The following is a 27,870-nucleotide window of genomic DNA, read 5'->3' as shown; positions in this document are numbered from 1 at the left end:
CCCCTACTGGTACCTTACTGAATTCATGTTAGCATGCTTGTGAGTTGCCATATCCTCTGAGGTTGCTTTTTTTTTTTTTTTTTTTTTTTTTTTTTTTTTTTTTTTTTTTAATAGCACAGGTATTTCTGCCTGCTTGAAATAAAGGAGATTGTGTCTTTGCTTACAGCTACCCCATGAGTGGTAATAGGTCATTAGATAAATTTTTAAGCTAAACACCAATCTCTAGTGGGTGGCTTTCTCTTTCTGTTCTGCTTACTCTATGACAGATAATACTGCAATAATGGTCATGGCATGGTTCAAAAATCTAACAATTGCCCTTCTGAAAAAGGATTTTTCTAGGGATGTTACCATTTATGTTCCACAGCAACATTGAAGCAGTAAATTGAGGCAAAGAAAAAAACTGTTCTAGAAAATCAGGAGTTCAATGGAGAAAATGTTGCTGAGCTAGTCAGATAGCTTTGAAGCAGGATGGGTTCATTTTTGCTTGGTTTTGGTTGGTTTTGTTTTTTTGCTATAACAAAGCTGCACAAAACCAAGACTGCTGACGATCTTGGGCTAGAGAAGTCCCTTTCCAGCAGTGTGTGGTTGACCCAGGGAAATTCTAACTTCTGGCTAAGTAGATTTGGGCTGCAGCTCTTAAGCCAGCTGCTTCTCAGACCTACACAGTGCTGATTCAGCCCCACTGAGCCCTGGAAGGCAGAGTTATTAAAGGTGTGCAGGGCATTCTGTGGGGCTGGAAGACAATTTGTCAAGGAAACAGTAGTGCTTTTATTATATGAATTAATAACTAGCTCTGGGTGTGCTTCCAGAGCCAGAACATATTAGAATATTAACAAGGAGGTGCCATTCCCTTAAACCAGGCAAAGGAGTTAAGCAGGGGGTGGGTGTTAGCTGAACTTGGCTGTGGATACCCATAAAATAAGCAGGTAAAGAGGATTCCTCTGTGTGAAATGGAAATTCAGGAGATTTCTTGTTCAGCCCGTAAGGGCAAAATCTATCACCATTATTTAGGGCTTGCCACGAAAGGGTGTTTTTGAGCAGACACATTCAGAATAATTGCTTTGATTTCCTGTGGATTCATATTCTCAAGAAGAATGACATCCCTGGCATTACTTTGGGATAGCTATCGCACTTTATGTTCATGTTGCACTTTATTCTGCAATCATTTCTCCAGGGATTCTTGCTGCTGGGATCACACTGGAAACATCTCCCCTCCTTCCTTCTGCTCTCTTAGAAATATTTTGCAGGGAACTAGAAACAAAACAGACTTCATGTTAATTTAGATTTTGTACAAGACTTCCTTTATTATAAATAAAGCTGCATGAGAAGATCTATACAGATTGAACAGTGTCCTGCTATAGAAGCAGCAGTTTAAATACAGCATTGTCAATCAAGCAAGACCTTAGTCTGGAGAGTTCTGGTGTTACTGCCCATCTTGGCTGCATTGCCAAGATTCATCTCTGTACTACAGTTTTCTGAGCTAACATGTTACACAAAGACCCCCCCCACCCCAGTTCTAAAAAAAGACAAGTAATAAATAAAGCTATTTACCAGGTAGGGTCCTATGAGAGACAATTCCTCACTGAGCAGCAGCAAAGCTGTTACAGGTGCCTAAAGTCTCATTTCTTCACCACACAGAAAACACTGCAAAAACTTTGCATCAAAAATGGCTGGTGAACAAACACCAAATCCTGCTGCTTGAATACTGGATAAAAATTTAGATCATTTTGCTAAATTACATTTTTCACCCCTGTATATACCTGTATACAGAGCAACTTGGAAAGAGAGAAACTCTTTTCTGTGCCTGTTTAACAGTGAACACCTAACACCTCCCCTCAGAAGACATTCAGCTCCTGTACAGCAGTAATAACCCTAGACCAAGACATTTTCTAAAGGCAAATGGCTCCTGAGGCTATGCTGTAGATCAGTGGTTGCTATCAACCCACCACTAATTCCATTGCTTTGACAGAGCCTGTAATAAAATATTAAAACCACAAGTTGAGGGCTCAGGGAGTGGCTGGAAACCAGTGGAAGGAAACCAGTGGAAGGCACTTGGAGTTCATCTGTTGAATTCACCAGGTTAGCAAATGGCAAGAACAATATTGAGAGTCCAGGACAGGCTGTTTTCTTTTCTTTAGGATGTCTCACAGAGATCCAGGCATTGCCAAAGAGATGTTTGTTACTCAGGTGCCATATGCAGTTTGGTTTTAAAAGAACCACAAAATCTCACTTCTACTCCCATCCTTTAAAGCTGCTTCCCATGATTATCCACCCAGATTTCAATCAAGGCCGAACTGCTCATGGGCAGCACTAAAATGTCTAAAGACATTTTTACTGGCTGGCAGCTGATGGAACTGACTTGTCTTATAAACCTTATTTTGTAAAATGTGAGCATGGGCTTTTACTAATACGCTCAGATCTTTGCTGTGGGCAAAGATTTGATCCAGGAGAGACAAGGAAGTCCAAGGAATGATGTGCTTCACATCATGGCCTCCTTGTACCATGGCAGAGGTGTGGTCCAAAGAAACACTTTCACACCAGCTTCTCCTCTGATGGGACATGTCTGTACCTTTGCTTTGCAAGGAAGATCTCCACTCTGAGGCTGACTGGAGCACAGCTTATAATCACAGATAACATTTCCCCCAACAGGTCTAAGTGGGTCCCCTCACAGATCACTTTAAAGGTGCTCAGGACAAAATGAGTATTGCATGTAGGAAAACTAAGCCACGCAATTTGCCTTCAGTAGAGTCAAATCCATAAATTACTTGATTCAGTTCCAGCTTCTGTTCAACTAAACCCCATGGGAATCCTTCAGGGTCAGTTTGGGCGTAAGAGAGAACAGGCATACAAGTACAGAAAACAAAGAACAAAAGATTCAATTCACTTATCAGTTCAGGTTCCCTTTGAGTCTGAGCAGCAGTGCTTGGGGCTGTGTAAAGACGAGTTTGGGCACGTTTACAAGCTCGTTGCAACTGGTGTTGCAAAGCTTTGTTCTGACATTTTAATAGGGGAGTTACCTTATTCTGTTCAACAGCCTTTTCTTCTCATGGTCTTCCTGCTCAACCTTATATAAAAGTTATTTTTCAACTCTGAATGTCATTTCCTGAGAGACCTGGGTCACAAATTTGTTTCTGTTCTTTGGACAGTCTAAATTTAGACTCCTGACAGGAAATGGCAGAGAAATTCTAATTTCTCTCTGGCTGGGCTGGGAGCACATTTAGAAGCAACTTCAACCACAACTGCTCCAGCGTGACCTGCCTGCCAGCAGTGGATGTAAAGCTGGGTCTGCTACAGGCACTTTGCAGTAAACCTGGGCAGGTAATAATGGCAAATCACCTGGGTTTGCAAACGACTTACACAGCTTCTGAGGTAGCCTCCAGGCTGCAGTACTGACCCACCCTCCCTGTACCTCTGCTTGTCACTACCTGCTTGCCATGGCCCTTGAGATTGCTCCTGCTCTCTTTCTTACTGGGGAAAGCCTTCTTGACTGTACTAAGGAAAGCCAGAGATTTACAGCACTCGTTAGCGTCAGCAATTAGTCCTGCCCTGTTGCTCTCCTGGCAATCTCCCAGGCACTCATCACCAAGGATGCTGAAGCAAGCATGGATGATCCAAGACTTTTTCTTACTGGCATTACCCACCAGCCTCTTCTCCCCCATTGCTACCTACCCCTTACTTTCTGTTCAGAGATCCTACTTAACTACCTGTGGTAATAAAAGCCAAGGGAGGCAGCACTTTGGGCATAGCTCTGTCACCATCTGTGCCTTCTTATAAACCAGGTGTGGAGACAGGAGTTACAGCTTTCTCTGCCTCTGTGTGTGAAGTGTCCCTCAGAGGTGGCAGGACAGAGAAAAGTAGACACCAATGAGGTGGTGAAACAGTTTTTACCAGGAAAAGGGAAGAGAGGACATGTCTATGGAGAGTTTGCTTATCAACTGGATAAGGTTGGATAACAAGCTTAATGCTGTATGCTGTCTCCAGCAGTGATACAGGATTGAATCTTCTCTCTGACGTGATAGAGAGGATTGATAAAAAGGGACATGTGGAGTGATGGTAAAAGCATCCCTGACAGGTCTTACCTCACAGAACAACCACCCTCTTGTAAACAGGATTAAGTGAAGCCCTAGTGTAAAACTTTGCAGGAAATCCTAGTGTGAGAAAATGGTAGGAAAATGGTAGGCCTCCCTAGCACTGGAGGCCAGGCTTCTAGGACTAGCATAAAGCAATTATGCACTGGGGCCCTGGTTTGGACCCCACACTCAGGAGGGTGAGGATCTCGTGAGTCCTCTCCTTCAGCAAAGCCACCTTGCTGGGGCTAGGCAGCCCACTGGCACAGCACTAACATGCTTCCTGTGGGATTTCAAGCATTTCCATTTCTGCAATGTTTTGGTTTTTGTTTTAGCACATGCCTCAAGATTCTCCCCTGGCCTGAAAGCCTGCAGCAGCTCTCCTCCTTTGCACTCCCAGCTCAGCAAATTACAGTCTACTAGTGCAGCTCCTCAGAGCAGCAGTCTTTAAAAAGATTGAGGAGAATGTATAAAGTAGCTTTTGCCTGCATATGTGGAGCAGAAGGGATGCAACATGGATCATAAGGCAGCTGCAAGCAGCACTGCCCAGATCCACTACATGCACATCTTTTTTCATCCCTTCCTTCTCCTCCCTGCTGGCCTTGGCCTAATTAAAACCATGTGCAGAGAGTCACACTCTCATTTGGAGGGTGATTGTTCACTCCTGCTACCAGACTTCTGAGATTGGCTTCATTACAGGATAGTTTTGGAGAACTGCTTCTTTCAGGAAAGCAAAATTTACAGCAGTCATAAAATCATCATAGTTTAGGCTTGGAGGGACCTTCAAAGATCATATAGTTCAAGCCCTGCCCTTCCTTTCTCTCTAGGCTGTTCTCACGCCTTAGTGCCCCAAGGTAAAGAAAACAAACAACCCAAAATGTCAGAACCCAGTAGTGGTGTTTCTTTTATCTAAGATAATAAAGGTTCCTGTTCATTGATCCATACAAAATAGGCAGGAATATAAACCATTAGCCATGTTACCATGGAAGACTTGAATGAAATGGTCTGATGACATAGACCCTGCTCTGCTACATCTTCCCACAGGAGAAAAAATGTGCAGGGGTATTTCTGAAGGACAGGACAAGTCATTTAAGTGACTGCTGCAAGTCCAATAGAGAAATATTTTTCTTCTTCTTTTTTTTTTTTTTTTTTTTAACTACAGTTACCTTTTGAAGCTGTGCTTTATTTAAGGATCTCCATCCAGTCCAGATCTTGTGCATGACCCTCCTCCTCCCCACACCAGCATGTAGACTTATGTTGAACTTCCCATTGGTCAAAGAGCTCCTGCTGTCTGCAAGCAGACAGGCTCTTTGATCCCAAGATCCTGTCTCTGATTCTCCCACTCTGTTCTTATCTCCCCCTTCTGAAGGAAATGAAGTATTTGGCCACCATCACACCCCACCCCCATTTGCATTGCAGGCATCTGAATAAATTACTTATATTTGTTGCTCACCACTGCTGCAGCATGAGGCACAATAGAAAAAATATATTCTTAGATGCATAAAACCAAGCACAGCAGTGGAACAGAAACCTAGTTCAACACCACATCTTCCAGTTTCTCCCTATTCTCCCCCCATAGCCTCTCCCTTTCAGCAGGAACCACGGCCCAGGACTGGTTCAGCTCCAGACAAGAAGCTCTACTGGCAAAGTCAGTTGTCTCCAGGAGGCTTCAGAAAGTTGCCCTCTGGACTTGTGCTTAGAGTTTGGCTTTGGTTAAAGGGGCTCCTTATGGATCCCATTGGTGTGTGCAAGGGGAATGTGCACTGTGTACTCATTTATCAGTGCAGACATGTTCCTGAGCATCTCGTGGAACGTGTCCACCATCTTCCTGTAAATGTCCCTGCGTAGCACAAAGGGACGGAAAAGGTTGAGAGGCTCAGCCCTCTGAAATATGACGGGGAAAGCCAGCTCTGCTGGTACCTTCCCATTGCCAATAAAGAAGTGATAAAGCTTCTTTTCATGCAAACATTTTTCTAGGAATTTCAGCATGTCCTGTAGGCGGGCCTCCAGCTTTTCTGGGGCCCAGTCCTGACTGGGACGTGCCTGCAGGAGATGCAGCAGCACTGTTTTCAGGTGGTAATTGGTGAGCCCGCTGGGACCTGTGAGGCTGCACTGCTTCCCATGGAGGAAGGAGAGGATCTGAAGGCAGCTGACGTGGCAGGCATTGGCAGGCAGTGTTTTGGAGACCAGCTGGATGAACCTCCTCTCATACACTGCGAAAGTGAGAAACCAGTGGGTGCTGGAGGGGATGTCTGCTGCCAGGCTGCTCCGAGGGAAGTGGGAGATGAAGTAAACGTCAGAGTTCTCATACTGCACCACAGGGGTGAGGTTGAAGGCAATCGATTTCCCCGATTTAAATTTTATCTTCAGGGCTCCTGGCGAGTCCAGGAGGCTGAAGGAAAGGTCAAATTCATATTTGTGGGAAATTCTGTTCCAGGCCTTGGTTACGGCAATCTGGAACCACTTCATGACTTGGTCGGCATCCAGATACTGAGTATTTTTGAAGCACAGGAGGTCTTCCATCTCACTGCTGGGCCTGGTACTACTGACATGGCTATGGAGGAGGCACAGCATATCTTCCCCTAGTTTAGTCTTGTCACAGATGCAACCTGTCGCATCCTCATCTGCCCTGCACACCTTGATAGTGCCGTAACCTTGTTCATCTGGGGGAAAAGAGTCACCAGAGCACCAGGTCTGGCAGCGAAAGCAGTAAGGCTCTGGGGGAGCAAAAGGCACTATCAGATCACAGACGAAGGGTTTACGCACTCTCCAGTTCTCATACATGCTCCCCACACCCATGCAATCTTCCACTTCCATGTCAGCATCCCGGTTACAAACGCTCCTCAAGGCCTCCAGCAGGTCATCTGCAAAGCCTTCCACCATCTCCCGCATCCTGGCCATGTCTCCAGTGGTACCCAGGATACGCTTCTCATAGAAGCTGGCCAGGACAGCCTTGTCAGGCAAGGCCACTCCTTTAAATGCTTTCCCCAGGACTGCCATGTCATCCTCTTCTCCTCCTATGTCCTGCCAATTCCCTTCCTGGAAATCCTGCCTCCAGAGCTCGATCAGCAGGAAGATGACCATGGAGAGGGCAGTCCACATATCCCATCGGACCTTTTCCTCTTTGCTTTCCTCCACTACCACTGCAGCCTTTTCCAGAGCCTTCTGTGTGGCTTCCTGGTCTGCGATTTCCTGCTCCAAGCGCAACTGCTCCAGCCGCAGGCTCTCCTCCCGCTCCTTCATCTTCTGGATGATTTCTTCTGTGTTCTCGGGGACGGTGCCATTCTCCTTAGGGAAGAAGAGCGGGTGGTTGACAATAGCTGTAATCACCAGTAGGCACACCCGGAAGAGTCCCACGGGCATGGCAGTTCCTTCCCTGGAAGAGAAAGAAAGGTGAAATGACCCATGGTTTGGAATATATTCCCTCAGGTGCGAAAATGAAAGAAACTCCCCACTGCAATAAGAACTTTGACATTCTTTCCAGCCCTGGAAAAAATGCTCGAATCTAGAAACCACTAAGTGCACACCCATTTCTGCAAGTTATCAACCAACTTCCCAAAGAGGCTTTATCAGCTGACGGTGAGGATGAAAGTGGCTCTTATCAAATGAACTTTGAAAAACAGAACTCTGAAGGCACTTCCTGCTGTCAACCCACTACAATGCTGTTGGGCAGTATGGGAGGGCATGTCCTTCCTTTGCCTCTCCTTTAAAATTCCCTGGACAGAAAAGGAAAGAAAGAAGCAGGCAGAACCTCTCCAGCTGTATAAAAGCAGGACTGGAGATGAGCACTGCTTTTCCTCAACATAAAGTTAATATTTCAGATGTGGCAGGTCTGTCCTGGCTACATTCCATGTTAAGTATGTCTGGGAACCCACACAGCCTGCCTGGATGTGCCCTGGATCAGGGCAACTTTTACTGCCCTGCTTGTGAGCTGCACCTGGGTGGGAACAAGCCTGCACAGTTTTGTGCTTCTAAGCAGGCATTACAGGCAAAGCTCTTCCTGCCTTTCAGCACCATCAGGATCAGGCTGTGGCAAACCCTCCTGGCCCCCAGGATGGCTCATGATTGCAGTTCCCAGAAAAAGGGCACAGACAGAGACTCTGCAAATATGGAAAGGGTTTCCTTTAGCCCAGTGGTTCTAAAAGCGTCAGACTGCTTATTTTTGTGCTTACTACATTACTGACCTGTAGTAGCACATTAGTATCTCATTTATGGCTTTGATGTAAGCCGTCTCCCCCAAGCACCCCCTTAACAGCTGTGCTTGCAGCCAGCTCACTCCTATTTGCAGTGACCTCAACAAGGCTTGAGCCACATCCCAGCCATGTGGCAGCAACAGTCCTGTGTGTCAGCCCATGCACAGGCCCTTGGCATGATTGAGACCACTACGGTGTTTTGGAGTGGCTTTGTGTGGTTACTGGCTCTGCTGCTCCAACCCCACATTCAATAAAGCTTTCTGTGCCATGGGGCTCACAATGAAAGGATTTAATTCCCAACCTTCTGGGACATGGTCCCATTGCCAGGGTCTCTGCCTGGTGGTGACAAGGCCTGCTAGAGGGCTGGGCCAGATGGTGCTCAGGCTAAAGCCTGGGCTGTCTCCTCCCAGCTGGCATTTCTTCCAGCCCCATTCTGGAGGGCTGGCATCACTATCAAAAGCCCAAAGTGCCTGCTCAGGGCAGTACAATCTGAAGTTGTCACCCATTGCTGTGATGTCGGAAGCTCACCAGTCCCCCTTTCTAGCAAAATCACCTCTCAATCCTAGCACAGGAAGATCAGAAGGACAAGATGGACAAGCAGGGATATTTCTTCTTCCAGCTGGGAAATTTTAGGACAGCTGCTTTAGTGTCTCAAAAGTGCTTGCAAGAGAAGGGCTTCTGTTACAGAAATAAAGTCTACCAATAACATATTTCATCAATCAGACCAGAAATAGCAATCTCATTCCTAAGTAATTCTGCTGTGGGAATGAAGCTGTTTCACAGAGAGCCAAGAGATGGTGAGGCACTCTGTGTGCTCCAGGGGCTCAGGGCTGTAATTCCCACCCCCTGGAATAGCTCCTTCCTGGCTTGAACCCAGCATGTTTTGGTGCCACAGCAATCCTGCTGTCCCAGCATCTGGGCAAGAAGGAAAATATCTCTGGCAATCTCATTTATGCCTCCACAGGGCACACAATAAAGACAGATCCACCCCAGTGGACCTTGTTATTGTAACTGCACAACAAACTGCTAGTTTTGATTGCAGGAACCTGGATTTCCTTAATGTGAGCATTTACAGTACATGGGAACTGTATCCTTCAGCACACAATTATCTTTGCTTATGAGAGGGCTGGGACTGGAATAACAAGGGAAGGGAACAGGATTGAGATGCATTGTCCAAGCAGCAAGAAAATTCACACGGTGCTCAGGATAATGCTCCATGCCCCTCCCTGTGTAACAATTACCAGCTACCCCTTTTTTAGATCCCATGCACATGCATAGATGAATGTTCTTATGCAGACATTGCTCTGGAAATAGTTTGTGGCCCTATCTTGTCCTTTTTTACATTTACATTAACTCTTTAATTCATCAGGCAATGAATTAAAGCTGAATTAATGCCCAAATCTGGGTGTTCCAGTTATTCTGTGAGCTCCACGCCTGGCAACATTTTCAAAATAAACTGGGGTCGCCCTGCCTTGCAAAGGGTTTTATCAGTTTGCTGGGGCAGGGCAGGAAGTGCTGGTGAGTTCCTTTCCTTAGTGCTACCCTCTTGCAGACCACGTGTGCCTTCCAAGCTTAAAAATAACATGGCCAGGGGCCAGGTGCCTCATTCTTGCAGTCTTCACCAGGATGACATCACTGCTCTGCTCTGCTAGACCACTGTCCCTGCAGATGAAGTGTTTTACTGTTACCACATTACTTCTGAGGTGTGTAAGGCTGAAACAATCAGCTTCCTTAAGATGTTCTTTCTCATGCCCAGATGCCCATGGGCACACTGCTGCCACAGGTTACCTGTCCCAAAGCTCTGCTAGCAGCAGGGGTTAGGCCAGACCTTGCCAGGTCCATCAGTGGATGGCTCAGCTGAATTCACTCTGGGTTACACTGACATTCTAGGATACCCCAGATCATTTTGCAGCAACCTCTTCCCTCAGCAAGCACTACAGGTATCAGCCTCTGGAAACTGGAAGTGACAAGATCTTCAGATCACGCTGATTTGCAAGAGGCATGTCTGTTTTCAGCCCAGAGCAAGTTCTGCTGGCCAAAACTGCCCTTTTGCTACTGCAGCTACTCACTCCAGAAAATGAAGCCAAACATTAACCTCAGTTAAGGCTAATGCTGCCCAGTGGCCAAAGTCAGTGGAGCCTGCCCTTGGCAGCAGCCAGGGTGGTACAGGCAGAGCATTCCCACACCTCTCAGACACAGCTTTCCTGGCTAATGTGAAAGACTCAATAATACAGGTGAAACCAGTAGCACTGCCTGCTATGGCGCTCCAGCATTCCCCATAACAAAGGCTGCTCTTTTCCCTTGCTTTTAACTTCAGCCCAAGCTATTTAAGTCTGATAAAAATATTTATGCCGGCTCAGGCTGAGACAGCTTTTGTGTGGGGAGGAGGGAGGGAGTCCAAACCATTCCAGGCTTGAGACTAAGAAAGAGAAATGGCATTTTTTCAATCTACGCATCAAATTTAGCAATTTGATTTTAGTTTCAAATATAGGGGAAAAAATAAAAGGTATTTTTAAGTTTTAAAGTAGCAAGTTCTCAAAGGAATCTGCAACCTTTTCTGAATTTCTAACCCTGACAGTTTTTTCCCATTTAGAGTATAAACAACATCTGGATTCAGTAACAGGCTTACATCCTACCTACCTTCTGCAGACCCTCTTGTGGCAGTCCTGGGGCTCCAAAGACCCCCAGAGGGTGCTGTGGTCACAGGTAGGCCACTCCTGCCAGCAGCCAAAGCAGCCCTTGCTCTGCTCCCTGGGCAGGTGAGAATGCAGAGACCCCTCTTTTCTCCCGTGGGCACAAAGCAGGGAAAGGTGTAGGAAGACCAAAGAGAGCTGCTTGGGAAATGAAGAAAGGCCAGAGTATGTGAAACCTCACTGTCTTGATGCGAAGCTGTCTCTGCTCACTGCCCAGCATGTGATGCTACTTGTTCAAACCTGACTCTGGTACTAGAATTCGTTTCCTTCTGGGCTTTTCTGTGGCACTCACTGCTGTAGTGACTAGGGGCTTCACTAAGTTTAAGGTTAATGATCACTGCACAACCCTGGGAAGTGAGGAGGCAGGCACCATCCACCCTCCAGCTGGGAGTGAGGTTTCAGAGAGATAAAAACAGCTGATCACTCTGTTGCCTGATTACAAACAATCAGCTGCATCCTGCAGCACTTGGCATGTTCAAAGGGTCCACCAAGAACACCCATAGCCCTCCACCCTCAGCTCCCAGGCAGGTTAGGTCTCATCCTTTCAAATCTGAAGCTGCCTCCCCAGCTGGAGGATCCTGACCAGCTCCAGAACAGGTCCTGGATGATGCAGGAAGCCCCAAGAGAGGAAGGGGAATGAAAATGCTGCTGTCATGCAGTTCAGGTTGGTGCCTTGAAGTCACAGCAGAAGGAGGCCAGGTCTCACCCTAGCTGATCTGAGAGCCTTTGCTGCACAATTTACTAATGTTTGGCTTGCTGAAGCACAGTTCCAGGTAGCACAGCATAAGAAAAGGGAAGCAGCACAGGAAGAAGCCTTCACAGAGCCAGGCAGCAGCAGCTCCACCTTCAGCTTCTCCTCCTCACCTGGGAGCATCACAGAGCTCATTCAAGGTTTGTGTGGACCAGCCTGAAGCAGCTGCTGCCCTGTGGCAATGTGTGCCCCTTCCCAAGCCACCCTGTCACAGGGATTTCCTTGAGGGACAGCAAAGTCCTTCATGGAGATGATGATGCTCAAAGTCATAACAATGTCCTGTCCCTTCCAGCTACATGTGCTTAATTTCTGATGTCCCTAAGCCTTCCTCACACCCTTTTCCATAGCAGCTTCAGAACCTTTTGCCTCCTGCTCAGCCTGGCAAAGGAAAGAAAGAGGTGGCAGCTTGCAGCTTGCCTCTCCAGGCTGCTCATGTGCTCTGAGCCCAGATAACCCTCCACCTTCTCTGATGACAAGGGAAAGTATTTCCCTATCATTAAAAGTGCCTTTATTTACTCAGGAGTTCCTGATGCAGCTTTATTTTTTCATCCATTTTATTCCTCTAAATTTTGAATCATGGTAAGCAAAACATGCTCTGGCTGGTGGTCAGCAATAAACCAGGCAGGAGTGAGCTGAAGCTTTGATTCTTAAATTGGGAAAACCTGAGTCAAGCCACTGAGTGCAGTTCAGTATTACACTGGAACACGCCAAGACATCACTTACAACACGCTCGATTGCTTCCTGCAATCTGGCTGACACAAAAGGCAATGAATAGGTGGCTGCAACATTGTGTTTTGCTTTGGTAGGCTGCAAGAAAAGAGGTATGTCAAGTAGATGATAGAAAATACAGATGGTTGGGAGGCTTTTTTCATTGAAAGCTGCCAAAGTTTTGAAACCAGTACTTTCACGGGAACAAGTATGATTTCTGACTCTCTTATTGGGAAGGTCCTTGAGGTTTGGAAAGGACTCTGCTACTTGTTTTGACTGCAGAAATTAACAGGTCAAACCAGGCACTAAGCTGCAACTGGGACTTTCTTACCGGGAAGATGTGAACCTCAGTCTGAGGGGTTTCAGGCCCAGCCCGGCCGTGCTTCCTCATGGTTGAGCTTCTGGGAGCTCTGTGATTCCTTCTCTTGCTGTACAACAGTGAACAAATTACCTTTTGGCCTTTGAGTGTTTAGTCTTAAAAAGCTTCTGCTGCATATATGAAGATCAGTAAAGTAATAAAAGTTTGCTGAAAGCCCCTAGTAATGCACCATATCCTTCTCCAATTTGCAAATATCACTGCTACCTCTGCAGGTATTCACAGATACGATCCAGCTACCACTGACAGAAATCATAGTTTCTCTTAGTGGGGACTACAAGCTCTGATTTGTAAGAAACTTGCATAATGACAGAGAAATGGGAATTACAGAGATGCATGTCAGTATTATTGTTAGTGCCCAAAACCTGGACAGATGCAGTTCCTTAGACAACCCCACACCCACACAGCACAGACAGGAAAATAAGGGATAAAAATCCAATTCAGAGCCTGAGCAGCACCAACTTGTGCTGTTCTTTCAGCCCCTATGAATTAAGCTGTGTGCAGGACATCAGTGGGATGAGATGTCAGCTGGGACAGAACAGTGCAAGCTATAGCAGCTCTAACTCATGTTCTGACTTGTTGTTCAGCATTAAATTAGTGCTACAGACAAAGTAGGGAATTCCAGCTGCCAGCACAATCACAGTTGGTTCAGCACAGACAGGTGGGACTGGGCTCTGTCTTTGTTTCTCTACCAAAGCTTCAAGTGGGGAAGGACCAAATGCACCAATTACATGAGGTGCAGGGGCCTGGATGTTGAGACTGGTAACACAACCACGTTTAAAACCAGAACAAGCCAACTGGTCTGCACAGGACTATGGCAGTCAGGTATGGCAGAGAACTGCCTTCCAAACCATGCCTGGAAGCCACACCTCAGATTAGCTGCTTGGCCACAGCACAGCAGTTGGACAAGGCCACTTGCCTGACAGCTATTGTTCTGCTGTTTGACTAGAACATGAGCCTCTCGTAACATCCGTGGACATCCTGTCCCAGGCCTGCTGCAGTGCCAGCAGGGTCAGCCGCGCAGCCCGAGTCGGACATCCTGCCCAACAGGTCTGCTGCGCACTTTCGGAAACAATATGTTCCTCCTGGGGGTCACCAGATCAGGTATTTCCAAGGAAATGCTGATGCTCATCCTGTGTACAGGACTAGATAGCCCTCCCTTCCCACGGGCAGGCGGGTTCAGGGGGAATAAGCACGTGAAGGGCACTGAGAGTGCTCTGGAAGCAGATACTGCTGTGCAGCCCCAGGTCCAAACGAGAGACTTTGTCAGCTTCTCTCCAAGCAGAGGAGTGCTTGACTGGCCCTAGGAAACATAGGTAGTCTCTCTCCTGTCTTCCAGTCATGTACTGCCTTTGCCATCAGGAAGCTTTTTCTCAGGCCTTGTTATATCTCCCTTGCTGCAGTTTGAACCCCCTAACATTCCAGTGCCCACTGTGGGTATAAGTAGGATGGATTCTTTTTTTCTTCTTGCAGGAGCACCCAGGATGTGCAGAGGTACTCCCGTCCTGCCTCAGCTTTCACTGTATACAGGTGCATTTACAAGCTATTGGCATAAAATCCCACGTTCCCCCTTACCCCAAAGCCTAGACAGTACAAAGTATTCTTCCTGGCTCAAAGGGAGCTATTTGCCTTCTAGGGCTCTTTTCCAAAACCCACAGAGATATGTCACGTGTTAGATTTTCAGTTTCATCAGCAAGTGGGGATTTATTGGGCCCATTTCTAAGTCATTGTTTCTCAGTGCATACAGGTATCATGCCACTAATCAAATCATGCCACTAATCAAAACACTAATCAAAACATGATCCTCTTCCTGCCCCAGGAGCCAGCAGCCACCATTAAAGACAGCTTTAACAACTAATGAATAACGCAGAGACACGTCATGTCCCCAAGGCACTCACTGTTTACTCCTTGCAAGGCTGGACCCAGGAGAGGGTGCCTGTGGAGACCAGGAGACAGCCAACTGCATGAGGAGTGTGTTACTCAGCATCCTGCTCATTGCCTGAATGTGTTTTTATTGCTTTTTGATATGCAAGCCTGCTCAGCTCTTGTCAGCAAGCAGGACAAATGCAGTCTGTAGAGTGCCTTGGGTTCCCTCTGCTATGGCCAAGAAGGGGCTTTAGAAATTGGAACATAGTGTTGGCTGCAGGAGAGGCAGGAGGGCAAAGGTAGGAAGTGTGTATGTGACTCCCACCCATGGATTGAGCTGTTGTAGTAGGACCACAGCCAGGAACAGCTTGTGTTTTTAAGCCAAATAAATTTTGTTTGGTTTTGTCTGTTAATAGTGAGGAAAACTGGAGTAACTGGAGTAGACCAAACTTTTGTGGGTTTTGGGTTCTTTTTGGTTTTTTTTTTTTTTTTTTTTTTTTTTTTAAGAGGAGAAAAGACACAGGCAAAGAAAAAACCCTTAGCTTACCACCCTTACCATCACCCTCCTCCTCCAACCCAACATGATGGGAGCCTGGGCAATAGCTGCTCATTCCCTTGCACAATTTTTCATCTGTACAGATGGACAAACACCCCTGCTGCTCCACCAAAAGCCTGATAGTGTCAACCACAATGGATGGAGCACTCTCACTGCACAGATCCTCTCTGGCCTCCACCTGGTGCTGGGCCTTGCCCTGGCTGTCACTCCCTCAGCCACACAACAGCTCCTTGCACGTGAGGAAGCCATGGCTCACAGATCCTGCCTGGCAGTCTCCTCAGGGAGAGGTGGTGAGTAGAGAAAAAGATCAATTGTCAAGATGTTTCTTTAAATCTGCCCTCCTTTTCCTTGCTTAATTCTCAGCAAGGTGGAAAAACCCCATACCAGTGTTGTTAAATCAGGCAGTGGTTACTCTGGCTCTCCTCATCCTGTGGTAAGCACATGCATCCTTGTACATTCAACTTAATCGTGCACCCATTGGAACAAATGCTTTGGTATTAAAATAATTGGTGGAACCATTATTAGAAAGTTGATTTCCCAGCAGGGATACAGCACTCCAGCACATCTCAGAAGAGCACATGTGGATGTTGGCAGGGCTCAGATATGACTTGCAGAGTGATTACATTTTATATATTAACTACAAAGTCCCATTTCGGTCATGAATGATGAGCACTTACACATTACAGACAGTAGAAAGCACAGTAGTCACCAGACACTTCCACACTGAGACGCTGAACAAAAACACAGCAAAAAGAAATTATCGTCTCGGGTTGGGAATTTGGCTGATCTGAGATCTTCCACTCCATCACAGTCTTGACTCAGTGACAAAGCCACACTCATAGATCATGAAACCTGCAGGCCCAGGTATCTGCTTAAAAAGGACCCAAAACTACTGGATGGGATTGAAGGTTTGTGTGATATTGGACCATTGTTTTGCTAACTAGTCACTGCTGTTTGTATTCAAACAATAGGGAAATAACTCTATTTAAAAGCTGGCTATTGTTGCCAAAACAACCACAGAAATCAAAAGCAATGCTTTATTCCATTGCCTGAAATTCCAGCTTTTTTTTTTTTAACACAATATAGTTCTTTAAATAAAAGTTAAAAACAAAACACAACCCAAACGACTGTGAAAGCCCCTGCAGGGATGGGTAGAGGGTGTGGAATGAAGAGAGAACAAGAGCACTTTTACTGCATTGCCCCATTTCCTTGCCCCTCACCAGGATGACTCCCTGATCTAAGCAGAGACACTGTGCATCGTACACAGCCTCTGAGGAAGAATCAACTCTTACTTCATTACCTAGTGATTCTAGGAAAGATCAGGAGAAACAACACAAATGCTTTGGGAAGCAGAAATCCCAGTCTTGGCTCACTTACCATAAACCTAAAAACTGCCAAGGCAGACGCATGCACAAAAATATGTTGGCTGCAGAGTACTTCTGGCTAATCCTGCTCTTCAAAATGAGTTTGAGTAAATAAAAAGCAGCAGAAGAAAGCAAAGTCATACAAGAAAACAAACTGCCCCACTTCCATACAATATTTCCATGAAGCTCATCCTTTCAGCACCCATGGCCACCAATCCAGAGCCATCTTCATCCAAGGGAATGACTCAGAGACAGGCTATTGCTTCATGCACTCATATTTAATAATTTTCATGTGTTCTCTGCTCGGTCCCCTCTTCTTACCAAGAAAAGGAAATATCTCTAAGCTCTTTGTTTTACTGAAGAATTTGTAAACTGAATGCTGGGAAGAATAACTCTAAAAAGACTCAAGGGGAAAGGAGCAATGTAACTTGCAGTGCTGCAGCAGAAATATCAAACACACATATATTAAGGTTGTGAAGCCACGTGGTTTTCATTTGGGATGTGTGGGGTGAGCACATACGATTGCTTTCTTTATACCCTCAGCACAACAAAGGAAGGCTTTGTTTGAAAGCCAAGGGACAGCCTCTCGGCTCACTTAAAGGCTAAGTTACAACCTACTGGGAACTGTGAGTCATAGCTGTGGGGCCCTGCTCACAGGCACAAAACCCCCTCTGCTGCAGCAGGCAAGGAGCTCAGCAAGGAGCTCCACATGGGAGACCCAAAGCGTCCAGGACTAGCAGCAAATACAGGCTGAGCTGAGAGCACGTGTTGTGGATGACTTAGCACACAAACACATCCCTTTCTGTCGACATTTCTGCTGTAACTCTGTCAGAGTGTGAGATCATAACCCTGCACCTATTCCAAGAGCACGATGCAGCTATGACTAACAGGAAGGTGGGATAAACATAATCCAAACACCTTCAGACCATCTTTTGATTTTGGCTGCAGAAGAGCATGGCCATGATTCTTAGACTGAGCATAGCCAGCTCACTAGGTGGGACCACACTAGAGCTCTATCCTTAAGTCACCTACTGTGCCAAATAATTTGTGTTATTATGTGTTACAGGAGGGGAGGGTCAACTGATGGACTTCAGTTGCCCAAAATAAAGACATCCATTCTTGCCCCTGCAAGACTGGAAGATAAGGGTAAGTTTTAATTACCATGCATGAGTTGCAATCTGCAGTGCAGAGGTGTTTGTGTCCTGCTGAAACTTCAAATATTTTCCCTCACATTTCCAATAGTCCCAAGGTACTTGGTTGCTAAATCCCCAGAGGGCTTTAGAAATCAAATTCTCCTCTGAAACCAGTGGCAGTAAGGTGCCTGAACATCCAGAAGGAAATAGATTAGGATCAAAGCATTCTGGGTGCAGATACAGAAGACCAAGCCCCTCTGAGAAGCATTATAGTGTGAATATCAAGTGTGACATTTTAAGCTTGAGAACATCTCCTTAGCTCTGCCTCTGGTACGTGTTAACAATCTACAAGAGCTTAAAAAATAGGAGGAAAAAGAGGTCTGAAAAAGCAATAGAGATTCTTCCCTCTGCCTCACGCATGGCTTACACTGTGCCTGGATGATTTCTGGCAAGTCTTTGTTTACTTTGTTCTGAAAAGCTTCCAGCAAATCTCTGCCTCCCAAGGCAGTCTAGACTGCTGCTTAGCTGCCCCTACCTGCAGGAAAGTCTCCTTATCACTGCATGTGCTTTTTCCAAAACAAGCTGTTTGGATCCCTGCTGGGATCCTGGCACAGGCAGGTGGTATCTTGTCTTAGGGAGCTACTTTACCTACTTGCAGACAGCATGGAAACCATTTGCTCCCACTCCTCATCAGGTGCTCACCACTCACCACCAAACCCTCTGCAATTTGGAAGAACTGAAAGCAAGGCACTCTCAAGCTGATTTACACAGTTTTTTCTGGGTTTTACCACAAACTCTGCCTTTTCAACTGAAGGCACCCACCATCCCCAGAGGCAACCCAGGGAAAGATGAGTTGGTTACACAGGTGGCTCAGCTGACACCTTATAACTCATGTCCCTTTTCCTGCTCAGGCACAATAACCTTCTCTACGTGCTCTTCCCTGGTTTCAAAAGTGAAGGAACAGTAACAGTTTTCCTTTGCCAGGCAACCAGAATAACCCAATGAGTTGGAGACTGTGCCTAGCAGGGCCTAAATTCTGCAACAGCTGGCTGCAATGGTCCTCATCCTTGCCAACATCATGCTTGGTTTTTCTGAGCCACATACATGGCAGTGGGATGCATCAGATGTTTTCTGTATAACTGCTGAAAAAGCATTGTGCCTTGAGGCAAATATTGCTGATACAAATAATGTGGTAGATCAGCCAGAAAAACCTGCCTCTGGAGGAGGGACAATAATGAAACAGGGTGAATGGAAAGGAAAAAGAGAAGGAGCTTCATTTACACACAGGAGAATGGCAGTGGGCCAACTCTCACAGCTTTGATCGGGACTGGCTGGAGGAGCATGCCAGGGAACTCTCTGAGCTGAGCTTTGCTAGAGCAGAGCAGCTGCTTGAACTCTGTGATGGGAAAAAGGGGACAGACACCACCCAACACAGATCCAGAATAAATAAGTTAAAAAAAAAAAAAATCACGTGGAGTGCATGAACTAACAGGTACACAGAGCTGTAGCTGTGGCAGCCAGGACTCCTGCTCTGGCAGCTCCCTCTGTCATCAGTTCCAGTTCTTGCCCTCCCACCACTGCTACCCGTAGAGCCTCCTGTCACACACTCACAGAGCACCACTGCCAGACATCTTGGTTTCACCCAGTTCTCCTTTCAGTGTGTTTTCAGGGGTTTTCATACAAACATGAAAACTCTACAAGTCCTCGCTGGCTTGTGAAAGCACCATTTCCCTTTGTCTGCCTCTGCTGTCACCCTTGATCATCTGGAAATTGTCCAAGCACTTCCAGGCATCTGCTCTCCCTCTAACACTTAGAAGAGGGGAATTCCAGTACTTTCTCAGTCTGGGTAAGGTACTTCTGGCAAGTTCTCCTCCACACTAGAAAATGCATCAATGGCTGATGTCAGCAAAGCTTTGGACCCTTTGGTTCCCCTCTGCAATCACTCTCTGACTAGATCCAAACTGTACCAAGCAGTTAGGTAAGACCAATTCTATACTGAAAGTCCAAAAGTAAGAAGCTTTTAACACTTTTTCCACACTGAAGCCATTTCCAAATTAAACCTTCACAACATTGCTACTTTTGCTTTGCAAGAAGCTGTCTGTACCTCATGGCTGGGAACATTTCTAAAGAATGAGCCACACCAATTTCCTTTCAGCATTTCTGCTGCAAGGCTCAATATCTCCTAGTGAGAGCCTATCAAGAAGCTTTTTAAATCACATCAAATCTGGAAGAAAGAATGACACCTGGAGCACTTACCTGCTACACAGCTTTGCAGGTGCTCATTAAACTTTGCATTACTACTATCACTGTGATGCAGAGAAGACTAAATTCAGTCACCCGCCACTGAAGCACAGCCAGGAAGTCTGCAAAACACAAAGAGAATGAATGAGGAAGTGCAGGCAGATGGGTACATAATTCAGTTATCTAAATTACAGATTGATTAAAAGAGAGATTAACTCACCCCCTTACCTAATAAAATGATCATTAAGGCTCAAGAGACCAGGAATAATCAGTTTGAAGTGATCAGGGAAGAGTTAAAACGCTGGTTCTCCCATGGGTGTCAGCAAGCAAGGACTTCCCTCCTCTGACTCTTTCCTCTCCCACCAGCACTCTCCTTTTAAAAAGGATTAGGGTCAAATGAGCAGCTGCATAAGTGCAAGGGTTGGGACAGTTTTGTCTGGGATTGGTTTGTCTAGAAAAGACAGCTAGCTGCTGTAAGCAGCTTGTAAGGTAGAAATACTTGCTCGGGGAGTTGAGTTTACAGAGCAATGGGAGAAACAGAAAACAGAAGAGGCAGGAAGCAAGGGCAAGAGCACAGGAAGATGTGAAACACAGAACCGCAAAAGATAAACTACAATATTTTAGGATAGAGAAGTGAAGAAATTTCATATGCAACAGGAAACAACCAGAAGGAGGAGAAGACCCAACATGCTGGTTGTAGGCAGACAACAGAGACATTCCTCCTCCCCAGCTGCACACAAATGGGCTGGGGAGGAGGAATGCACTACCCTCATTTCCAGCTACCACCACTTCAAACCTTCTCACTGTCTTCGTCCAAAGCCTGATGAAACGATCAGTGTGGGCTGAGCTGAGCTTGAAGCCCATTTTAAAGGCTCAGCATTAGGTTAACGCATCCTTGCTCTCTTGAACTCCTTCAATTCACCTCCCTCCTCCCACGTACCTGCTTTGACCAGACAGTGTGTACAGTTTCACTTCTCTGTTTCCATCTTCCACTGTGAGGCCAAATTGGGCAAATGGGCTCTGCCCAGCCCTCCCATCTTGCAGGGCTGCTGGTGCCTCTGCTCAACCAGTGCCACAACACCACCAGCAGCAGCACAGACTCCTGAACACAGGAGAAAGACATCCCAAGCCCCAAAGGTCTGGATCTGCACTGTAATATCCCAGTGGATATTTGTAAACCCTCAGGGCCTGCAATGTCTGGTCTCATGGTGGCTCAGGGCCAGTGAGGTAGAGCAGATGTGTCTGCTTGGAGGAAAGGAGTTATTAAATACTGGGCAGGAACTGCTGGCTATGGGACATACAATTCACTTGTTAAGATAATTTTTAAATATCAAAAGAGAGAGTTTAAGTTAGGGTCTCCCTCCGTATTTGTTCATAGATGTTGGAGAGACCTTGACTAAGCTTTATGGGTACTGGAAGTCCAAAATGATGTCTCTCCAGAGCCTCCAGGCTGAACAACTCTCTCAACCTGTTTTGATAGGAGAGGTACTGCAGCCCTCTGATCATCTTTGTGGCCTCCTTTGTACCTGCTCTAAGAGTTCCACGCCCTTCCGGTGCTGAGAGCCCCAGAGATGGATGCAGCACTGTGGGTAGAGTCTCAGCAGAGCAGAGTAGAAGGGCAGAATCCCCTTCCTTGACCTGCTGGCCATGCTGCTTTGGATGCAGCCCAGGATACATTTGGCTTTCTGGGCTGTGGGCACACATTGCTGGGTTGGTCCAGGTTTTCATTCAGAGAGACCCCAAGACATTCTCCATAGGGCTGCTCTCAATGAGTTCTCCCAGTCTGTCCTCATATCTGGGGTTGCTCCAAACCAGGTGCAGCATCTTACACTTGGCCTTGCTGAACTTCCTGAGACTCTTGTGGGCCCAACCTCTCAAGCTTGTCCAGGTCTCCCTGTATGCCATCCCTTCCCTCTGTTGTGCCAACAGCACCACTCAGGTGCGTGTCATCTGCAAAGCTGCTGAGGGTGAACTCAATCTCACTGTGCCACTGATACAGGTATTAAAGAGCACCAGTCCCTGACAGAGGGCTGATGACCACAACTCTCTGGATGCGTCCATCCAGCCAAATCTGTACCCACTGAACAGTCAACCCTTCCAATTAATTTCTCTCCAATTTGGAGATGAGGATATCATGTCAAAGGTCTTACAGAAGTCTAGGTATATTATGTTAATCTGTCTTTCCTTGCCAAACATTGCAGTCACTTCATCATCGAAGGCCACCAGATTGGTCAGGCATGATTTGCCCTCAGTCAAGCCATGCTGGCTACCTCAAATCATCTCTTTTTCTTGCATAAGCCTTCTTAATGCTGCTTCCATAAGGAAGTCTGAGCAGCCTAGCACAATGTTTGTTTTGAGCCAGCCCTATATGAGAGCCTGCTCTCCTTGATAGAAATGAAAGCTGTCCCTGCTCCAGCAAAGGTCAGCAGCTGATCTGGCCTTCAGGTCATGGCAGTAAAACCTGATTGTTTTGCTGCTGGTCAAGGTTGGCTCAGCCAACTTTGCATGGCCCACGTGTGTGTGTAAGAATAAACAAGCTAAATAAAGAGTCCTGCTGCAGCTACACCCCAGGCCAGCTCTCCATCCCTCAAGCTGCTTGAAGGTTGGCCACCTGCCTCCCTGCCTCCTGCCCCAAGGAGTGAGCAGGCAGAAGGTTTTGCTTATACAGCTGAGCCCACATCCCTGCAAAACCTGGAATTCATGGTTGGGCACATGACAGTGCTGCCCAGTGCACACCCTGGCCACGCTCTCTCCCTCCAGCCTGGAAACCAGAGTCTCTACCTCTCTCTGCCACCCAACAATTACAAGTGCCGATGGAAAATATGCTGCCTGGCAGCAAACCTGCTTTTTCCCCAGTATAAATGGATTGTAATAACACTTGGGAGAGAAAAAGCTGGCCCACCCAACAGTACATTTTAAAGGGGATCTAAAGGAACAAGCCAGAAGCTTTTTTCAGCTTCCTTTTCCATTGCACCATTGCTATGGATTGCAATTGCAATTCTGCAGAGCAGAGCGAGCAGGACAGGACAGCAGGGAGACTCATGCAGGCTCTTCATGGAGCTCATATACTGTGTTAATTCATTTGCAGGCAAGCCCAAGATACTGAAACCACAGTCAACAGGTAGACAGTTGTAAAAGCCAGACTAAAATTGTCCTTTGGAAAACCATAGAGTTTTACTTAAAAAACAAACTCAGAAATTAGTGAGATCAGCTTGAAACCTAACACAGCAGTGTTAGGTTTCTGTGGATCAGGTTCCTTTCCCGTGTTAGTCATTGCCATGCAAGAAGAGTCACAAGCATTGGCATCCCTCTGAGACATCATGCAGAGACACACAAGAACCCTTATTGCCATGGATAGCACCAACAAAAAAACAAAACGGGAGCAGGACATACAGCTTTTGGCTGCCTTAGTCATCAGTTGGCCCAAAACAATTACTCAGGAAAACCAAATTCCTCAGTCCCTGACCAGGGCTATTTAGTCTGACTTGAGGAAGGAAAAAGAAGTGTTAAAGAAAAAAAAAAAAGAGGAAGACAGGTGAGGGGCTACCACCTGAGCTCTCGATAAACAAGTTCAGTGCCTTTGGTGTGCACAGGAAACTTCTTCCTTGCAGATGCCACTGTTGTGAACACAGATAGATCACTGAGTCCTGTACACACAAGTCATGCAAGCAAAAAATAGTGTCATCAACAGCTGGGAGCCAAGAAACCCTCAGGATTGGTCCCAGTACTCACACTGGTTCTCTGAATTTGGGAAATCAATTCACCTCTCTCCACATCTGTGGCAATCACACTTAATATGTGCCGTTCCCATGTGAGAGCAGCATGAAGTATCTATTGTGCTGAAAACAAAGTTGAAGAGGAGGCTTGAAGCTTTTATTCCTAATTTCTATGCTCTACTTTTGTTTGAGGACTGAGAGAACCCCTTTCAGTTATACTAAGGAAAATCTGATTTTAAAAGCAGATGGCTATGAAGGTGGCCAGAATCACTTTAGTCAGAACTGCAGAAGAACATTACCATCATCACCAAACCAAACTAAAAAAACCTCACACAACATGATATGCTGCACCACAGTGGCTCTCCTGTCCAAGTGCTGCTTTCATGGTATCTCAGGTCCTTGCCTGGCAGACACTTGCGCCTGAAGGACAGGCACGGGGTATGGGCGAGGCCTACAGCCCTCATTAAAAACATATGAATAGTAATGCTCACTTAGAGACACTGCTCATCTTGCCTGACCATGTAAAAATGCCAATAGCAACATGTCCTATTTTCATGAAGGATTTTAGCAGGGCAGCTCCAAAGAGAACTGCTTCAGTGGGAGACTGCTAAGCTGAAGACGCAAAGGCCAGTAAGGCTCGTGTTCTGCACATCGGTTTTACAGCCCATTGACTTCCAGTATCACAGTCCTGGCTCACTCTGCTTTGAGCTACAAATACCTGCTGGCCACCTTCAGAAACATGCCTACTCACATGAACAGCAGCTCTACTGAAAGTATCCCTCCAGCTCCACTGAAAGCTTCACTCCCTCTCTCTGTGCTCTCTAGTGAGATGTTGTGTATCTCAGAAGAATGAAGTTTTAAACCCATGCCATGTAACACTGAACACGCAGCGAGGCTCAGTGATGCATTTTGCATGGACTGTACATGTCCGAGGTCAGAGCTGCCCCAGGACACCACGGGCTGTGTCACCAGCAAAGGGCGATGGCCGAGAGGTTTCTGTTCGCTCGGCTGGGTCCCGCCGAGTCCCCGAGGGGCTGCGGCCGCTCTCCCGCCGCCCGGCGCGTTCGGCCCCCGCCTGGGCTGCAGGGAGAGGGATGCCCAAAGCTCTGCAGGAACTTTGGTGGGTGCAGTACCCCCTCCCAGAGGCCCGACCCTGCCTGTGCCCCGGCACCCACCGAGACGGAGAACACGCACAGAACAAAAGTTACCCCGTCAGGAGAACCCGGGGACAGCCACACTAACGAGACCCGCCGCAGGCAGCCCGCACGGCCGCTCCGTCCCGACCCGCATCCCCGGACCCCCGGGCGCGCTCCCGGACAGACTCACCGGGCCGGGTCGGGCCGGGCCGGGTCGGCGGCCCCGCTCGCGGGCGCTCCGCGCACACCGGCGCTGTCGGCGCGGCCGCGGCTCCGCGCGGCGAGGGGCAGGAGCCCGCCCCGCCCGGGCTGCCGCTGCTCTCTGGTTTGTTGCTTCTCTCCTCCTTCAAGCCACCCCCGCCAGCCCTAGGAGCCGAGCCGTGCCCCGGCGGGCGGCAGCGAGCTGTCTGGTCTCCCCCTCGGCTCCCCCATTGGCTTCCCAGATGGTGTTGGACCGAGGGCACGGCGGACGGAGAGGAAATACGCTCATCTTGCTTCTCGGATGTGTTCTGACCTCCTGGTGGTCGTGCCTGAAAGTCAGGAAAGCAGCTGAAACACGGAACCTCGGGTACTGTTCTTATCAAAGCAAAGGAGTAGATCTCCTGACCCATTTTCGCGCTTCAAGCTGGCACAAGTTAAAAGCTGTGGAGCTGCTAACATCCTTCCCCAGAAGTGGCCCAGAAGTGGTACTAGTTTCTCTAGAATCATTGTGTATCCTGAGCTGGAGGGGACCCACAGGGTCAACTCGTGGCCCTGCACAGGACAACCCCCCACCATGTGCCTGACAGTTTGTCCGAACGCTTTTTGAATTCTGACAGGCTTGGTCCTAGTAGGGATGAGGGAACTGAGGCAGAGCAAGTGTTAGCTAATAATCAAGGCCACAGTAAGGGATTTTTGACAGTGTTTTTGAACACTACCCTCATTCTAGAGTTAAAGGCCATCTTGTATTTCTCACAGAAATAAGTTTTCTCAACAACTCCCAGTTTCACAGGGAGCTAAATGGCACGAGCATAGTAACACCTATGTGACTTAGGGAACTATATTGTACCCCTCCTCTTTCCACAGCATTGCAACAACTGGTTTATATTACTACTGCTCTGTCATGTTGCATGTTCTCCACCACCACTGCTTTGATTTTTTTTTTAAGCTCGGATGGTGGACATGTGCGGTGGTGGGTGACAGTCTGTGTTTTATGTTGCACTAAGACTTTGTGCTATCATGAAGGCACCAGGCAAATGTGGTGGCAGAGATTTATTCTGAAGCTGGCTAGCTCATGAGTGATAACTGGGACTGTTAAGTCATCCCATTCTTTGTATTTCCTGAAGTGCTTATCGAATTAAGTAACAGTTTTAGTGTTGTTCCAAGGGTTTGTATTTGTAATTGTGTATACAGGCATTATTTCCTCAGTGTCCAAATCAAGTTTATTCAGTTTTATTAGCAATCTGGTTGTTATTAGTACATTCCTTCCTCATATGCCCTAATCTATGGAAATATCTCTAGCGAGAGCAGTACTGGAATCTCCCTGCTTCCCTGCTGCAGGACCCAGCCTGTCTGATGCATTGTTTATTTCCCCTGGGAACTTCAGAGCAGCAGGAGGAGGGAAAGCAGCTCCTTTGCCTGGATCACAGCTATTCATCACCTAACCCAGAGGAAAACATCTATTAAATATCACCCACATAAAGCCCAATAAGGTAGAAATTACTGATTCTGAATGTGTATCTGTATGGATATATACATTGGACAAAACAAATCACTATAGGTTACAGTGGCTATAATTTATATGTATCTGCAAAATTTCTCTGGGATACAGGGAAAAGACCTGAACATTTTTCACAGGAAGGCTCACATCTCAACAGATTATATTACATACCCACCATCCTAGATTCAGGATCTACTTTCTGTGTCACATAAGATGGTATAAAATTATTATAACAACACAATACATGTAAATGGAAAACTCAAACCAAGACACATTCATTTGATTTGTGTTAGGGGGCTTTTGATGCAGTTCAGCAGTCTGAAAGAGGGAAAGTTAGAAGCAACTGACAACTCTAGGGCATGATTCATTGTTTGAGTATTGCTGCACTGCAGAAGGCTTGAGATCATTATCTTGCTAAAGGTAGTAATTTATTTGATAATGAGCCAAGCTCCGCTAACCTTACTCACATGCTGGGCAGGACCTGAAGCTGCAAGCAGTGGAGTAACAGTGCCATAGTTCTTCACACACTGGGACTTAACTGTGGCTCTGTGACGTGGCTACTACTGCAGCAGAAATTAGATATAATAATATTATTTCTAAAATGTACTTTAAGATCCCATCAGCAGGTGCAGGACAAGAGCAGGATTTGGACTGAGACTCAAATATTTGGTACCTTTCCCAGCTGTTTTCAGATATGTTAGATGATTGAGAACTTAATCTTTCCACTAGTATTTCTAATTCATTACAAAACCATCAATAGTTCCTTAAAATGTTAGAAACAGTAAATAAAAACAATCAAAGAATAATGGAGACAACTTCCAGCCTGGAGTACACAGAGGGATTACATTAACACTTCACAGGGAGAAAGCAGGAGTGATAATCTTGCACTTGTCAGGCCTTGCTGGGGCCCACCCTTGTGTAAGCCTGAAGGAGACTGCAGCAGGACAGTGCTTTAGCAGGCATAGCAGGAGCAGATCAAGGGGAGAAGGGAGTGGGAGACTCCCACCCATGGACATTTCACACCTCCTGCATATCATGCAAGGACATGTGCAGGGAGATGAGATCACCTCCTCACATCCCATCATATGGTGTCCTCATCTACCCCCTACACCTGACCTTATAAACATCTTAAATCTCTGTGATTTCTCCACCCTTCTCTGGGTATTAAGATTTTTTCTAATAGCCTCTTCCTTCCAGAGGAGTCAGGTGCCAAACAGTGAAAGATGGCTGACAAATTTTCATCTAGGGAAAGACTTGGTGGCTGAGAATTAAAAGGCTGAAGAACAAAATGTGAGTGGAACAGGATTATGATATTAGGGCCTGGATTCTGCTGCTGGAACCAAAATGCTGTTGGAAAGCTAATGAGCACAT

General features: G+C 46.7%; 1 protein-coding gene across 1 annotated transcript; it reads right to left on the bottom strand.

The window, feature by feature from the left end:
- Positions 1-1,278: 1,278 nt before the first annotated feature.
- Positions 1,279-25,207, bottom strand: ITPRIP (inositol 1,4,5-trisphosphate receptor interacting protein). Its single transcript, XM_053984026.1, has 3 exons — positions 24,991-25,207; positions 19,964-20,070; positions 1,279-7,443 (listed from the first exon to the last, which is right to left on the bottom strand). Exon 3 carries the CDS (start codon positions 7,428-7,430, stop codon positions 5,781-5,783), a length of 1,650 nt encoding a protein of 549 aa, XP_053840001.1. The 5' UTR covers positions 7,431-7,443; positions 19,964-20,070; positions 24,991-25,207; the 3' UTR covers positions 1,279-5,780.
- Between the last annotated feature and the right edge of the window lie 2,663 nt (positions 25,208-27,870).

Source organism: Vidua macroura, chromosome 8, assembly GCF_024509145.1.
Source record: "Vidua macroura isolate BioBank_ID:100142 chromosome 8, ASM2450914v1, whole genome shotgun sequence".
In the NCBI taxonomy this organism is placed as follows: domain Eukaryota; kingdom Metazoa; phylum Chordata; class Aves; order Passeriformes; family Viduidae; genus Vidua; species Vidua macroura.
Note: the sequence above shows the minus strand (reverse complement) of the source record. Positions and strands in the feature narration are given on the sequence as shown.

Bases quoted from the DNA above. Each gene is read 5' to 3' on its own strand.
- ITPRIP (XM_053984026.1), bottom strand. From the start codon at position 7,430: ATGCCCGTGGGACTCTTCCGGGTGTGCCTACTGGTGATTACAGCTATT.